A 17397-nucleotide genomic window follows, 5' to 3' on the forward strand; every position below is an offset into this window, starting at 1 on the left:
TAGGATCCAAAGCTTGAACCATCCATGTTTTGGGTCTTTTCTGATTTGCCCATGATGTAGGTAAGACAAAAGTGATAGCTCGTATACAGACACGCTGAGCTCTGGTGCTTCAGAACCTGGCTGTGAACCACTCTTGGTTTGGGTTTTGAAAACCTGGCCTTCTGTGGCCCACCTCTACATGATAGGACTAATAAGCCAATAGGCTTCCATGCCAATGCCATTCATTTTCAGTTCGCATGTGTTTCTTAGAGGGATCCCTCAGAACCTAGCCCTGGCCTGGAATTCTCTCTTCCAGAGTGGGGAGGGCGAGAGAGAGCTGTAAAGAAACATGTTCATGTGCAAGCCACACCCACCCTTCCTTTCCTCCCTGACCACTGAATGTTTGCTCAGCAGGAAACAATGTATTTAAGGCATTTTCCAGAATGTGTAATAACTTCTGCTCTGGTATGAAGGCTTAGCAGTAGCTGCATTTGAGAGAGCCCTCAGAAAGACAAAATAGCTTTTGCCCAGCAAGGCTCTTAAATAATACCATCTCCTCCTGTGTCTCCATAAAAGAACCACGATCTAATCCAGAAGAGTGGGGGAAGACGACAGCAGGGGGATTGTGTCCAGTGTGGCGGTGCATATTAGCATGCTACTGACACGCCTGTTAGACAGCACAGTGCCAAATGCTCAATGTAAAGCCGTTTAACTTGCTCAGTAGCTTCAGCAGGTCCTCTGATAAGGATCCTTCTCCTTGGAGAGCCTGGCCCCGTGAAGGGGAGGAAGGGAACGGTAGTTGACTGGATGGGGATTGCAACAATAAGTGTTGGATACAGAAGGAAATAAGACATCATCCTGGAAGGTGTTATGGAGGTGGGGGTGGGGATGGGGGGGTAAGATGCAGGATCTCCTTCTTGACATTGTAGTAATAATAATAATAATTAATAATTTCAGATTTATATAACACCTGTCATCAGAAGAGATCAGAGCTCTTTACACATGTATCCTAGGTGAATGCACGGTCCCTTCCTTAATTCATGGAAGTCAATTGCCTCTTAATCTTCTTCCACTATCCCCCCACCTGCCTTTTTGCAGGGGGAAGATGATCACAATATTTTGCTTATTATGTGTTCTGTGGCTAAGTGGATAGGGGACCTGGGTTCTACTCCCAGTGCTGCTGTGTGACCCTGGGCAAGTCATTTCACTACTCTGTGCCTCAGTTTCCTCATCTGTAAAGCAGAGGTTATGATACCTCCTGTGCAAAGTGCTTTGAGATCTACAGATGAAAAGCACTCTGCAGGCCCTAGATATTGCTATGAAACAGTAGTAGTCCTTTCTGCAATTTCAGTTGCTCGGAATTATAATACAAAAGCAAGTGGAAACAGACACTGTTCCTTGTTGACCTGAAAGTTCTAATGTTGTTTGTTCCTCCACTCAAATGACTATTGGAGTAGCCATGAATTGTAATTCCAGACCTATCACCAATGGTTCCAGAATTACATTTGCAGTAAGGTCTGGAGAAGAGTGGACATAAATATAAACTAACACTATTAGATCAGTTGCCCTATTGGAATTGCATTTGTTTATGATATCAGATGACAAATAATGAGGTTAGTGCAGGTGGCATTATGTGAAATGGCTATGATGTGAAATCTCATCAAAGTAACATTTTTTTAAAAATGAAATGAGAATTTTTAAAGGCTAGGGGTCAGATCCTCAACTACTGTAAATCAATCTAGCTGCATTGATTTACACCAGCTGAGGTTCTGGCCCTGTGATTTTCAGGGAAGAGTTTCTAGTTGTCCCAGTGTTAGGTTTCTATTTCAAGTTCCTCCCTGGATTAAGGTAGCAAGGAAGAGTGCAAAGATTGGAAATCTTTTAATTTGTCACTTTTAAAAAAAGTTAATATGATTTTTCCTTGTAAAAGTTCACAGGGAACAGTTCCATTTGATCAGTTACCAGGAGGTCACCGTTCACTGCTGTCCAGTGCTAGGAAGTAAATATATTGTATCTCTTCCCAGTTGCCTTAGGAAGTGGTCGAACGGCTGCATTCCTAGCCTGATGGATTGGCTCGTTTCTTTTTTGCTTAAGCCCAGACAGAGTTTTTATGAGGCTGTCTCGTGACAGGCTGAAGTCACTCTGAATAAAACAAAATCCTAGTTCAGATCACAGACAGAGCCCTTACAATCGGCTTAGCTGTGGCTCTAGCATGAAATTTAGTTAAACTCTGAGTGCAGCTTGGAGAGACTCAGATGAGACGGGGTGGCATCTGGGGCACTTCCCGTTTTATAAAATCCTGAAAAGTGTGTGCATGTGCTTAATCACTTTGTGATCATCTTACAGAAGGCGCTGTATAGCTAAATAAGTGCATTTACATGTGTGTGTATATCTGTATCTATTAAGTTGTTCAGGAAGCCTTTGAAACTTTATCCCACAACAGAAATCAAACCAATGTGACACCTCAGTTAAATTTGACCTCCACTTTTGGGCTAAAATAGCTAACCTTATTAGCTTTCCCCTGTGCTATGTGTCTTTCCTTGACAGATCATTAAGCAATGTTTAAATCAGAGATACCACATTTGTGGTGTTTGATCCCTGTTCATATTCCTAGATTGGAAACTCCCTGGGGCAGGTTTCAGAGTAGCAGCCGTGTTAGTCTGTATCCGCAAAAAGAACAGGAGTACTTGTGGCACCTTAGAGACTAACAAATTTATTTGAGCATAAGCTTTCGTGGACTTTCGTGCATCTGATGAAGTGGGCTATATAGCCCATGAAAGATTATGCTCAAATAAATTTGTTAGTCTCTAAGGTGCCACAAGTACTCCTGTTCTTTTTCCCTGGGGCAAGGATTTTATCATATGGTAGGGGCTCAGATAGCACTGTGATGTGGAACCCTATAAAAACCTATATAGATACTTCAAAAGCACTGTGGATGGTGGTAATAATAATGAATCCACCAAGATGTTAGAACACTAGTTTTTCCTACCCAGGCAGAGGACTTAAGCACGTGCTTAAGTGCTTTACTGAATGGGGATGGTTTGCTGAATTGGGGCTGAAGGTCTGATCCTGGGAGGCGCTGAGCACCCTCAACTCTCATTCACGTCCCTGGGAGCTGAGGGCACTCTGCTCTTCACAAGGGGCACTCAGGCTGTGGCAGGATCCCTTCGTTACTGAGCTATACGTGGATATGTGCTGGCATGAAAAGGAGCCGTTACGGCAAGGGTTCTCACAACACATTTTTTGGTGGTCTCAGAGTGCAGCCACCAACTCTTGCTGGTGGCCGCACTGACATTTCCCCCTAAAATACATAATTAACTTTAGGAAAAACGAATAAATACACACAGATACACATCTAAATCATTGTCATTTATTTATGTGGGTGGGTTTTTTTGTGTGGCCTCAATAATAAAAATAATTCTGTGAAAAGTGATATTTGTATGTTCATTAATATCGCTTTTCACAGCACACTTTTTCTCAGCAAGCCCCAGGACAAATTAAGCCCTAAATCGGGGGTCAGAGGGGGAGGTAGTAGGGACCAGGGCGATGGTGGAATGGATGTGGGGCCAGGAAGGCAGTGGGAGTCCAGGGGGATGGATGGGGAGCCTGGGGAGGCAGCAAGGGTCTGGGGTGATGGGGTGGGGGGAGCCTACATGGCCGGAGCCGAGGGTCAGCACCCGCTGCTGCATGGTCAGAGCCAGAGGCCGCACAGTTGAAGCCGGGGGTTGGAGCCCGCTGCCTCATGGCTGGAGCCATGGGTCAGTACCCAGGGCTGACGCCTGCTGCCACACGGCTGGAGCCCGGGACCTGAGCCAGGGGCCAGCGTCCAGAGCCGGGGGGGCTGGAGCCCAAAACTGAGGCCACATGGCCAGAAAAGCCATGCAGCCAGGCTCCCAAAGTCCCGCCACTGGAGCCTGCCGCCTAACCACTGAGCGCCACCAAGGTGGGTCGAGAATTCACCTTGCTCCTGCAGCGCTGTGCCCCACGTGTCTCCAGAGGCGGTGCAAGGCAGCAACAGGAAGGGAGGGAGGGGAAGAAGCCAATAGTTTGCTTCCCTACCCGTCACCACCCAGGAGGCTGTCATGGCTGCAGGGTGGCCGCATTTGAGAAACACTGCTTTAGGGCATCTCTCCTTTGTGCTGAATTCCGAGGAGCAGAGATCTTCGGGCCTGTGAGGGAGGAGGGAGTGGAGCGCGGGCTGCAGTGTTCATGGCATTTAAAAAAAAGTACATAACGAATGCAGCTTGAGGGGATGGAGCCCTGACCACCAATAAGCAACCACTGCTCATCCTCCCCTCCTGTCTCTTTGCCCTCGGACAGAGATCTCACAGCCCGCTTCGCGCATCCTTCTTTCTCCCTGGCTGTGGTTTCGGGGAACACTGGCTCTTTGATCTCATTTATTCCTAACTCAGATGTACTTGAGTGATACTCCTGACCCAGATAAAGCTCATTTGTTTTCTGTGGGCCAGATGACAGGCACAGTTTGTAGGGGCGGGCACCACGGAAACAGCCTACGGCTCCGTGCCTGGGCAGCCCTGATGTTTTGCAGATGCTCCTAATTTGGCTGCAAGGAGCTTTGACTCTCACTCTCCTTGGACTCTGACATACAACAAACGGACTCAAAGGGTCTGCATGTCGCCCAGCTACTGGGAGCTCCTTAAATCAAGGCATTGGGACTTGGTAGGGAGGTACATAAACTTCATAGTTCATTCATGTCTGCTCAGTGTGTGTGTTGACATGGCTCTGGTTACGCCCCCAAAGTCCTGTCCCAGCATGCACTGGGCTCAGCCAAAGGATTCTCTGGGCAGCAGCCTCCTCTTTGGTGGTTCTAAAGTCCTGGTTGTGACTCTCCACAAAACGTTACCTATCCTGGTCCTCACTCTTGGTGCAGGCAGAACTCCCACTGACTACCTGGTGCTGGAATGTCTCAGCTCTGTCTCCTTCCTTGAATGGGTATGAGAGCAGGAGCTGCGCCTATGTCATGTGCTATTTTTGCATGAATGCATCGTAACCAAATATGACCCTAGTGAATCAAAAAGATTTATTGGTGGTTTCTTGTTGGAAGCCACCAACTCTGAGCGGCTGCAGCATGTGTGTTTGTTTTGAAATGCACCTCTTTGGCCAGGGTAAGTTTAAGTTACACTTGGAGTTGGCCGTTGCTTTTTGCATCCAAGATCAGAGGATGCATTGAACCCTGCTCTTCTGATGTCAGCAAAATCGGGTGTGATTTAATTGGCAGAAAACTCTCTCAGTGGGAGAACACCCTCTCTCTCAAGATTTCAGAGCGTTCGAAGGCGGCAGAGCACTCTCATATCATCTCTTAGGCAGATCCCTGGGCCCAACCATCTGCTTTGATCCACTTGTGTAATGCTTGCCAGGCCAACTTCAAAGGGAGTGGTGTGCACATGCACGTGAGGGGCTGATCTTGGCCAGTGAATTTCAGACAGGAGAGGTTTCTCCTAATTTTCCCATGGGGAGATGAGGGGAAATATGTTCTGCACCACGGAGTGGGCAAGGATCTCGGCTCGCCAAACCCAGCTGTGTGGGGAAACCTTGCAGTTCTCAGGACACCTTTGGAGGGCTGGAGCCTTTGTGCTGTGTCCAATGTTTTTATGTGATGCCTCAGGCCTTTGGTTCCCCACCATTACATTGCACAGTACTCAGGGAGCTGTATTACCATGGGCTTCCCATCAACCTTCCAGGGTCAGTCCCAGACTCCCAGTGTGGCGGGGGAAGCAGTGTAAGGTCATGCTGGAATGATCTTACTCCCCTGGGGATCTGAGGGAGGATGATGCCCAGGAGAGCAGCTGCCCCCGCCCCCACCAGAGCCATGGCAGCACTGTAGAGTTGGTTTAGAGAAGTTTCCCTGTGATTGAGGGCAGGGGAGGAGCAAGCCAGAGATCTGCTGCTTCCCCTGCTGACCCACCACCCTAGATCTAGCTCCCCTCCTCCAGCAAGCCTGGGAGGGAGCACGGGAGAGCGGTTTCCAAACAGCGCATTTAGCTACTGAGTGGCGGAACATACTGGGCCCCTAGCAGACCTGGCTAATATTTAACGTTTCATTTTAATTTTATTAAGTGAATTTAAGGCTGGTGAAAGCTGCCAGGGCATGCTGAAGACTGACGTCTTCTGTTTAATCCATACAACACACATAGCTTGTGCGGCAGCAGTGCCTGCTTCCTTCACCCTGCCCAGCCCACGTGCCTCAAGTCCTGACCTGTGTTGACAGACTTGGGCTGGAAGTGTGGCTCAGGCCTTGTCCACACACAAACTTGCACCAGTTTAGTTAAATCTGTGATTTCGGTTTAAGAGTGTCTTATTTCTGTTTAGCTTAAGCCTGTGGGCTAGCTTGCCTTTATTATATTCACTGCTTTGCATTATATTCAGCAGTAATGCAAGAAACCCACAGGCCTGTATTCTGTAAGACATTAGCTTCAGCAAGTTAGCATAAGGCTTGAGGCCTCTGAACGTTGAACAGATAAACTTTGCACAGATAAACGGCCCAACAGAAAACCCAAAGTATTTGGGGAGCTGATAATAGGGTTAAAGGGGAAGTTCTGACCACAGATACATGAGTCACCACAGAAGTCTCCTGGCAATGAACTGACGTACATAACAGGTACATGAGATACATCTAAGGCTAACCTGCTTACTTGCCTATACATCTTTTCTTCTAAGTTTCTTATTTTCTTATGGGTTTGATTATTTGTTTTATAGGTTTAGATTAGAGTATATTTTGGTTGTAACACAAGGGACCTACAGGCTACATCCTGTATGTTGAGCTAAGGCAAAGTTCGCATACTTGTTTGGACTTTTCACCTAGAGAGATGGTGATGAGCTAAAGCATAAGGTCCATATATGGTGGTGACCTTTAACGTAGAGGATGCATTGAAATAGGTTGGTATGGGACACAGGCGCCAGCTTCTAATTTTCCCTGGGGTGCTCAACCCCCACTCAGTTCCAGGCCACCCCCCACGCCACCCCTTTCCCTAAACCCCCACTCCTGCCCAGCCTCTTCCCACCCCCGCTTCACCCCTTTCCCCAAGGTCCCACCTCCGCCCAGCCTCTTCCCGCCTCTGCTCCAACTCCACCCCGCCTCTTTCTGCCCCCTCCCCCAAGCACGCCCCCTCCCTACTCCTCCCCCTCCCTCCCAGCACCTCCTGCATGCTGCAAAACAGCTGATCTGCAGCGTTCAGGAGGCGCTGGGAGGGAGGGAGAGGAGTTGATCGGCGGGGGCCACTGGTGGGCGGGAGTGGGGGGGAGGGAGGGGAGCTGGCTGCCAGTGGGTGCTAAGCACCAGCTAATTTTTCTCTGTGGAGCTCCAGCCCTGGAGCACCCACGGAATTGGCGCCTATGCATAGGGGGCTTCTTAAGTTCATGATGCATCACAACTTGGAATTTGGAAAGAACCAAAAAAACCAGTTAGGACAGAAATAACAAATGTGATACTTACCCACAAAAGGGCCATGGTAACGAATTGACGTATATGATAATAAGTTGAGATCATTGATATACTAACCTATAGGAAAAAGCCGCTTCGATATTAGTAAAGTGAGGAAATACAAATAAGGAAAAGGGGAAAAATCCCCTACTGAATATGCATCAAACATAACGGCAGTGTAACATATTATAAAAGTGGCATCGCAGCCGAGGGGCAGTAGGAGAAGGAGATGTAGTCCTTGGGAGGTGCCAGAATGATGGCCACTGGTGATGAAGGGAAGGTGATGGTGATGGCTAACACTTCAGGGGATGATGAGAGTATATGGACGTGCAGATGTACATTCTGTAGTATCTCTATCTACCTTACTGAGTTGGGGTGTTGTCACTGTGCTAAATGTATTCATAAACTATATTTATAAATAGAGAAGAGTTCCTATAGTGTGAGTGTTGCAGCTGTGCACATCGGGGTTCCCAACTATATCATAATTTGAATAATACTGGGCCTGATCTTGGGGCAAGGACCTGTCAACCCTCAAAGTGATAACTAGGGATTCTTAAGTAATCAATATAATTAATACATAATCTAAAGATCAGGCAACTTAATTGACTTAAGCTAAATTGAAACAAGCCTGATTTTTGCTGAAATGCAAACACCCATACAGCCTTTTTCACCAATTAAGCTGAACTGGCTTAAAATGACACTGTTATTTCAACGCAGTATGTAAACTAGCCTTCAGTTTTCATGCACATCAGTACTTGGCCGCTCCGCTGGGGCTGCCAACAAGGGGTGACCGTTCTGGTGGTGCATTTTTGTGGTGAGGGCATTTGTCCACTGGAAGCTGGACTGACACCAGCGCCAAATTGTCTAGCCCCCCCCCCCCCCCCAAGAAGCCATTAGATCATTTGGTCAGACAGGGTTGCTTTATGAGGCCTCATCTAGCTGATGTAATATCCGCCGTCATAGTATCTAAGTGCTGATTATGGACCAGCTGCTGCTGTGGTGTATACCCTTTGCAACCCTGTTTATTTCAACCGGGCTGCTAAGGGAGGAATGCCACAGCAGCCTCTGGCCCTGTTAGAGTAGTAGGTGACATGTTCCTGCAGGTGAGGTGTTCTAACAGTAACAAAGAGAAACACAGTTGTTGATCTCCCTAGTATCTATGGAGCTGAGAAATGCAGCCCCCCCACCCCATCTGTTTGTTTGTGTCATTCAGTTCAATTACATTTTGTCTTTTAGACTTAATTATAAAAGGAATTTGGGTGTAAAACTGTTGGGCCTGATTGTGATCTCACCTACCTGGTATAAATTAGGAGTATCTCCACTGAAGTCAGTGAAAATACTCAGGGTTAAAACTGGTGGGAGATAAGAATCAAGCCCATGGGACTGGTCAGTCCCGCCCTGTCTACCTGGTATGGGTTTACATGGAAATGTGTGAACCCAAGATTTGGGGTGAAACTAGATTTCTTTACCTCATTTTATCAGCCAAGAATGAAAGAAGAAAGGTCAGATTCTGATACCCATGTTCACATGGTGGATCTCCTTAATGCATGAGTTGTCTTATTGACTTTATTGGGACTGCCTCTGGAGTATTCATTCTGTTGTTCAGCATGAGTAAGGGTGCGAGAATCCTGTGACTAGTTGGTGATACCAGACTAGTGAGTAAGCATGTTGAAAAAGCTGGAGAGAGGATGATGATGAGTGGAAGGATTGAATTTGTTTTCATTGCTTCAAGACTTCACCCTTTCCAAGAAAAGCAGTCTGCAGCTTGACTATTTATCTTCGTTAGCAGGGGGTACAAGTGTGCAAATGATGTGTGGATTTTTATGGGAGGGTATGGAAGTGTGTACATGAGTGAAGTGTGAATCACACATATATATCTCGGCATCAACAGATAGGCAGACACACCGGCGCGCACTTATCTGTCTAAAATCCACATAGCCACATGTAGGTGCATGTGCTTCAGAAGAGAGGGAAAGAGATCTGCGCAAGAATGTGCGTTTGTAAATATTTTTGTATTGAGCAAGCTCTCTGTGGAACAAAACCAGATGTTTTTATGAGTCCTCAGCTCTTAACTGTTTTGACGTGCTCTTTTTTTTAGGATTTTGTTTTATTTGGGGAAAGGGAAAGTCACAGCGATGCCCTTTAAGGTGCGAGGAGAAAGCTATTTTTAAGGAGGAATATGGTTTAGAACATCAACAAGTAGGAGGGGATAAAAATAGTCCTGTTTTGTGGCAAAGGAAGTGATTACTCCTTTGTGGGAAGGACAGAGCACCCCTCCTCCTTTGAGCAGGCTTCCTGTCGCTATTGTTCACCGCTGGGTCTGCATGCAGCACAGGCTTTTTCTTTTTCCAGGGAATTTGCAGGGAAGAGGCAGCGGGTTAAGTTGAAGTGATGTCTTAAGAACCATCCCACCTGGCTGCACGGTTCTCATTGCAGAAAGACCGGCATGGAGCAAGTCGATTGCTGGGCTGTGGTTTTCCTGCAAAGAGCTCTGGCAGAGGAGCATACAAATTGGAAAATCACACCCTCTGCAGCCTATAGGGCAGCTGCTGCTCCACATTCAGACACCTTTAAGGCCAGATCCTCAGCTGGCGTAAATCAGAGTAGTTCCATTGGCATCAACGGAGTTAGGCCGGTTTGCACCAGCTAAGGATCTTGGCCTTAAATCTTCCCAAAGGATAAGCCTAAATTTCCAGTTGCACTGACTAACAAGATGTTACAAAACCTGTATGAGTGCGGTCCTGCAGTGTATGCAGTACACAGAGCACCCAGAGGAATGTAATTTAGTTTGCTTAAAGAGGCGCGGGAGTAACTTTCAGAAGTGGGCTCATTTGTGATGGGCTAATTATCTCTGCCTTTGTGTAAGACCTGGTGTAATTGTTCATCTGTGCTAGAGATCAGGCTCCCTCCTGTGCTTTGTCAGTGAGTACAAGATTGTGCATCCCCCTTAAAGGAAATGGCCTGGCTCTGTTTTGTGATCTAATGCAGATTAGCACATCAGAGCTGGAACAAGTGGAGGAGGCATGGCTTTAGTGCAGTGCTACATGCGTGCCCTTTCTTTGCCCTGTGCATTTGAACTCTAGACAAGCTGTTTGTTTGTCTAAGATGGAAATGGCGCAGACAATAATATTGCCAGGCTGGGGAATGGCTGAACTGCACCTGTAGCGAAGAAGATCCGGTCCTGATGGGTGGCTGCTGAGAGGTAATCTATAATTCACAAGGCCTTGCCGCTTCATGCAGATGGTGATATTGAAGCATGACTGATGCCAGCGGCGCAAAATCTCGGAGGCATTTCCTTCCGCCACCCCACCCCCCTTTTGTCTTATTCTTTCCTCCTGGTTTGCTGTGGCTCTTAAATTAAAACCTTCCCAAGGGTAAGTGTGCCTGGTGGTGAGGAATTTCAGCCTTTGCTCACAAACATCCCACATTTTCAGTGGCGGGTGGTACACTTCCCAAATACGACTTCAGTGACAATTGAGGTCACTCAGTCTGTTAACAAGAGTGGGCTTGGGCTGGTTTATAGCTTGGGAATGAATGGACACACACATGCACTTGCGTCCACTATGTCTATTTCATTGTTCTAGTCCAGGCTGGGTGTGGCAGGGAGGAGGAAGCCTGTCTCTGAACCAGGAATCAGGCTACAAGAGTGACTTAACTATTGTCTGAATAGTGTCTGCATCTGGGAAGGCGACACAAGCACTTTCCGTAGCCACTTGATGCTGTTGGCTTAGCATCATCTGGTTGGCAGCCGCCGTTGGAGCAGCACTATCGGCTGAATGGAGCCAGCGGCGGCACGCAGTGGTGGCAGTGATGGCCGCTCTGCTGGGATTGAGGGAATCAAGGAATGTAAACTATAGATGTCTATTGTAGAAAGATACTTTGTTAGGAATCTTAGTATGTTATCAATTGATTCTATGATGCAGATTTTCCTCCCAGCGAGTAATGAAATAATAAATCAGATTTGTGGTGTTCATAAGATTAAATGTTTTTTGAAGATGAAATCGCCCTCTAGGGCCTGTTATAACCCAAAGCTGAAAGTGCTTCCTTTGCTCAACATGTAATTGTTACCAGGCTATTTCTGGGCCACAAAACCACCATTGTTGATTATTGGAGTCTGTAATTCCAACTGCTCCGTGGCTTGAAGTGTTTCAAGAGGAGAGAGACAAAACTGAGAGGAGAGGTGCTTAGAAGAGAGGCAGGAAGAAGGGAGTGGAAAGACTGTCTTGTGGTTTAAAGCACGGGGCAGGGAGTCAGGCGATTGGGGATCTATTCCTGGCTCTGTCACAGACTTCCTGTATGAACTTGGGCAAGTCACTTAACCCTCTGTGCCTCAGTTTCCGTACCTGCAACGTTAGGATGATGCTACTTCCCTAAGTTGCCAGGGGTATTTTGTGCATTTTCATCCAGCAATGTTTGTACAGTGCCTTTGTGGTTTCTATGGAAGAGTGCCATAGGAAGCTTGTAAAAGAGCCAATAGAGGGAGAAAATAAAGGCAGCTCCAAATGATCTGATATCTCACTGCCTCTTTTTTAATAAATCTGTAATTGCATAGGGAGGAGCGTTTATGGCTCTTTTCTGGTCTGTCTAAAATGTGGTATGTGTGTGTGTATGGGGGGGGGGAGGAATTGCGGTATATAATAATCACCTTCACTGGAAGCACCCAGTGATTAGCTTTGTAGTTGCAGACCGCACTGCCGTAAAGGCCTGTTAAACATTCTTTATCAGACAAACAAAGGCATAAATGTGAATGTTTTGAAGTTCATAGCCAGTTTCAGCCACTTGTTCTCTTGATTGTTTTTTGCAGTTCAGTCGTGTGGGGGTCGTTTGAATTCAAAGGATGCTGGTTACATCACTTCACCGGAATACCCACAGGACTACCCCTCCCACCAGAACTGCGAGTGGGTCATTTACGCCCCGGAAGCAAATCAGAAGATTATCCTCAACTTCAACCCTCATTTTGAAATTGAGAAACACGACTGCAAGTAAGAGCCTTCCTCTTCTTCTTTACTAGATAATCTGCTCCTCCTCCTCTTCCTCTCTTAATCTAGAAATGTCAGGACCAAGCACTCCTGGAAACAGGAAACTGGGTGATGGACCCAGTCTCCAAAGCATACCTCATTATGTCACCCTCCTTCAGAGTAAGCAAGAGTCTGGCTTACCTTGTAGCAGGCTGTCACACTCAAAAGGAAAGGGTCTAAATCCCAGCCTTGGGTAGCGATCCTTGGTACATAGACTGTGTTGGGTTCTGTTCCCTGCATTGCTGCTGATTCTGCCACAATTGGTGAATTGTGATTTTGAAGGAGAGACCAGGAAGCGGGATATCCAGGAAAATCAATTAGCAGCTAGTAAATAATTAACAGTATCAATGGGCACCATTAAAGGTTGAATTAATGATGTGGTCTCTGTGGATTTATAATCAGTATGTGCCCTCCGGAGTCCATGACTAACTATTGAGATGTCTGAAATGTGGAAAAGTTTAGAGTCTCCTAAAATGGGGCTGATTCTGCAGTCTTTCCGCACACAGTATTTCCTTTGATGTATGAAAGCATCCACATATGAGACTCTAGGATCAGGCCCACTGACACAAAACAATCAGCAAAATCTTAGGTGAAGATTAAAAATTATGGCGCCAGATCCCCAGCAGGTGTAAATCAGCATAGCTCCATTGGTTTCAGTGGAAGCACACTGCTTTACACCAGTTGAGGATGTGGCCCATTATATACACATGGGCCCTGATCCAACCAGGGCTGAAGTCGGTGAGTGTTGAGGGAATTCAGCACTTTTGCAGGATCAGGCCCATGTACAGTGCGGGGAGGGGGGCTGAACATGGACATTAAGGGACACAGGTGATCTAAGCAAAATTGTGAGGGAGTGATCCTGGTTTTATTGTTGTGCGTTTAGGCAGAGCTGCTTAACTTACGGGCGGCTAAATGCAGTCACCCAAAACTCATGGTAATAAAATGTTATAGTTCCACTGGACTGTGACTCAAGAGACTTGGATTCTATTTCTGGCTCTGCAACTGGCCTATTGGGTGACCTTGGGCAAGTCATTTCCCCTCTCTGGGTGCCAGTTTCCCCTTTTGTAAAATGGGTACTGATCTCCCTGGTAAAACACTTTGAGATCTACTGATGAAAACCCTGTAAGAGCTTGGTAATATTAGCTTTGAGTATATAGAGGGGAGTGTGCTATGGTAGTAGGAGTTAAGAGTCCTGGTTCTGACATTGACTCGTTCTGTTGCCTTGGGCAAGTTAAGCCCAATATTGCAAAAGTGCTTAACTCCCACAGGCAGCCCCAGCTTTCAGAAGAACCGAGTATGTTGGAAGCTGAATGCTTTTGGAAATCTGGCCCTTTAGCAGTCTGTGGGAGCTTAGCTCATTTTGAAAAGCTGTCCCCAGCTGCGGGTGTAAGCACTTGAAAATCTGACCCTGAAACTGTTGCCCCACGTCGTGCCTGTTTTCCCATCTATAAAATGGGGATAAGAATGCAGTTGCGGCAAGCACCACCAGCTGTCACTATTACAGCTAGTTATCCAAGTTCTTTTTCTTACTGTGTGTGAGCAATTTTGTTGCCTTAGAAGAAAGGTTGGTGTTGGTACTTTTGGTTGCATAAGGCTCTAGGTGGAGGGAGTTTTGTGAGCAGCAAGAGAATTTGCTGTCCGCCGTGGTCTCTGGTTAGAATCAATTCTTGAGGCAGAGTAGCTCCCTAGGAAGTAGGGATCAGTGCTGGGCTGAGAGTGCTGAAGTTGGGGATTGCCTGCATCTCTGTTCTAGGACGAGTGCATGTGTGTAATTAATGCAAGTTACACTTCTGGAATATGCCCACACCACTGATTCCGCCTCCTCCTTCTCTGAGCTGCAAGGGCCTGGATGCCTGCTTCAGCTCCACAGGGGTGCAAGGCTGGGGTTAGAATGGGATATTGGTGTTGGAAGGGGCACTAAATACGTGTTAATTCCTGGGTAAGGCTCAGTCAGTGAGCTTTCTGAGATCACTGCAAAGAAGTTTCTCCCACAGTGTTGATTATTTTAATCATTTTCTCTTTTGCCAGGTTTTTTTTTTTTTTTGGAGGCACATCTGTTCAGTCCCATATTTCTTTTTCTTTTTTTAAGCAGTGTCCAGCCACATTAGGAAGTAACTGGGCCTCCCCCCCCTCCACACTCCTCCCATCATGAAAGGAATAATTTGGTGTAATTGAAGCCCTCGAAGGCCTTTCTCTCTCTCTGCTTCATCCCTGCTCCAAAGAAGCTCCTTAATTTGGAAAGCACTTCAAAACAAAGAAAATTGGCCGTCTTCTGTTATTTTCTCCTCCTGTGTATTAGTCACAGCCAGGATCTTAATGCTTGTAGGGTGGGCGCTTTCTAAAATAAAGCCTGGAAAAAACAGGCCATTGTCTGTGCTGCCCTTCCGACGCAATAATGCAGCAGTAAAGCCGGGAGCAAAAGGGGAAAGGGAAAGAGAGACGCTCTGGTTAAGACCAGCCAAACTATTCGGAAATAATTGTAATAGCCCGTCTGCTCGCCATTTCTTCCTCTCAGCACTGCGAGTGCAGCTGCCGGTTTCCTACTGCTGCTCTTCAGTCCCATGCAGTGGGATTGGGTGTCTGCTATCTGAACCGGGAAGCGGTATCCAGTTTGAAAAGAGCAAGCTGCTTTTGTGAAAGGTTGCCATTCTGTCACATTGCGTTGCGTAAGCCCTGCAGCCCTGCACATGCCAAGTTTTATTTTGATCTCAGGAGAGACTTGAACCAGCCTCCCATAGATGAGAAATGAAGATTTTTCTCTATAAGTGGCTGTTCTACCCCATCCTTCGTAATTGCCATTTCTCTGTTCAGTCTGTGCTGTTTGCTTGGAAAATCCAACTCAGAAGCTTCAGTGTTGCGTGAATCACTGCATTCTATAGCCACCTTTTCCAGTCACGTGTCCCTTCTCCAGCTACGTTTCTCTTTGGACCGTTAAAAGCCCCTTCCAGAGATTGTCTCCTGAAATCTACCATCCACTGCTCTGCTGAACTAATGGTGCTGAAGGATTAGACTGGGTAGAGCTGCCTTTGAATTCCAAGTCTTTTCTGTGTAAACAGGGTGGAAGCATATTCATTTCACATCATAGTGGAACAGTCCTGCTCCCACTATAAACAAAAGAACCTCTCATTCGAGTCATAACAGCTTAACCAGGAAAGCATTATCTAAAAATATACATACATAAAAAACAGCCCAGCATGTTTTTTCTGTCGACTTTTTCTGAACATGAAATGCAGTTGAATTATGAATAACCCAATGGACATGCTGTCTCTGGCTGTGATGATTTCACATACAGTATTGGCTTCAACAAGAGTACTTGTAGCCCCCTCTGGTGGTACCATGCCAAACAAGGCATATATCTCAAGAGAGTTTGGACCTTGTGAGAGGTGGCTGTTCAGAGAGCTGGCAGAATGAAAACCAAAGATGAGCCTGAGCCACAGAGTTTGGACCTTCCGCCGAATTTGGATCCAAAGGAGTGGCCTCATCGTGAATGAAAACTGTTTTTAGAAGAAGGGTACGGTAGAAAGTACTATGGGAAATTCATGCACATTTACCCTGCTGTGAGGAGAACAGAACTTAAAGGGACAGTGCTCCCAGTCTTGTGCTGACCTGCCCATAATTTAACTCAGCTTACACATGTCTCATATTTTGTTTTAAAGCTGCTCTGCTGATCTTGGAAAATATCAGTTTCCCCAAAGGGGGGTAGCAGCATTGACTGATAGCCAAATTCTCTGCTGCTGATTAATTATTTGTATTACAGTAGCACCTAGTGTTCCCAACTAAGATCGGGACACCATGGTGCTAGACTGTACCAACACAGAAGGGGAGACAGTCCCACCCCCAAAGAGTGACTGCTCTAAATAGACAAGACACACAAAGGGTGGGAGGGGAAAGAGAGGTGAAGTGTCTTGCCTAGGGTCATATAGTTCGTCAGTCAGGGAGCCAAGAGTAGACCCCAGGGCTCATGACTCCTAGATCAACCAAAACACATCTCCTTTGCTACTAGACACCAATGATAACAACCGTGCTGCTGTGTGTTCCATGGAAGCTGTGGGTGTTTGATGTGGGATGGGATCCCTTTAGACACATCAAGCTAGAGTCCAGTTAGCCTGCAAGGTCTTGTTGTGGTTGCATGAACCTCTCTCAGTATTTCTAGCAACCTGGGCACTGAAACAAGCAAACAAAAATATTCTGCTTTCCGGGCTGAGACCTGTAGATTTTAATATTCTGTGTGCTCACAAGAAAAGAGCAGGGCAGAGTCAATGCAAAGTGGGGGTGAGTGCCCACAAACCAAACCACAGCTCGCAACTATAATTTTAGGCCCAGCCCCCTTGACCATATCCCTTCACACAAGAACATAACATTGCAAGAAATCTTCCTTCCATCAGCAGAGGTTAAAGAGCAGACAAGACAGCAATTATAGGTGACTAATTAGTAAATGTTTTGAAAAATATGCAGAATTAATAGTAAACATTTTAGAAACAATGCCATTTCTTTCTGAATTGGGAAAATCCCTAGAAAATAGAAATATATGAATAATGTTAGAGAGAGATGTGTTTTGAGGGGACGTAGTAAGCGACCATACTGTATCTTCTGTGAATGAAACAATGGGGAGAGTTCAACTTTAAGCATGAAGGGAAGGGAAATCATAGAGGAAACATTTGTGAAGGCATTTGGTTGCTTGTAGGTTTATGGGCTGGACAGGCAGAAACAGTGTTTTGAGCTGGAGCTGTTCGGACATCAGCACTGTCTGCAGTGGAATCTGTGGTTAAACTGGGGCATGCTGTAACCTAACTCTGCCACCATCCCAATCCCCATTCATAATCCCTGGGTAAGTGGGCGCTTTTGCCAGAACAATCAACAGCAAATGAGTCAACCATGTTGACATTTAAACATTGCATTAGTCTTCAGAGTTAACACCCACTGAATTGAATGGAACAGCTCACCTGACTCTTTGAGTTA

At 46.3% G+C, this 17397-nt stretch overlaps 1 protein-coding gene across 1 annotated transcript in view; it reads left to right on the forward strand.

Annotated features, from left to right (window-relative positions):
- NRP2 (neuropilin 2) overlaps window positions 1-17397 on the forward strand; it is a 122959-nt gene that overhangs the window by 7466 nt on the left and 98096 nt on the right. Inside the window, exon 2 of the mRNA XM_024206359.2 lies at window positions 12225-12402. Within this exon, the coding sequence (XP_024062127.1) occupies window positions 12225-12402 (178 nt within the window). The remainder of the gene's footprint in view (window positions 1-12224; window positions 12403-17397) is intronic.

The sequence above is a fragment of the Terrapene carolina genome, unplaced genomic scaffold (genome assembly GCF_002925995.2).
Source record: "Terrapene carolina triunguis isolate 2854851 unplaced genomic scaffold, T_m_triunguis-2.0 Scaffold62, whole genome shotgun sequence".
In the NCBI taxonomy this organism is placed as follows: domain Eukaryota; kingdom Metazoa; phylum Chordata; order Testudines; family Emydidae; genus Terrapene; species Terrapene triunguis.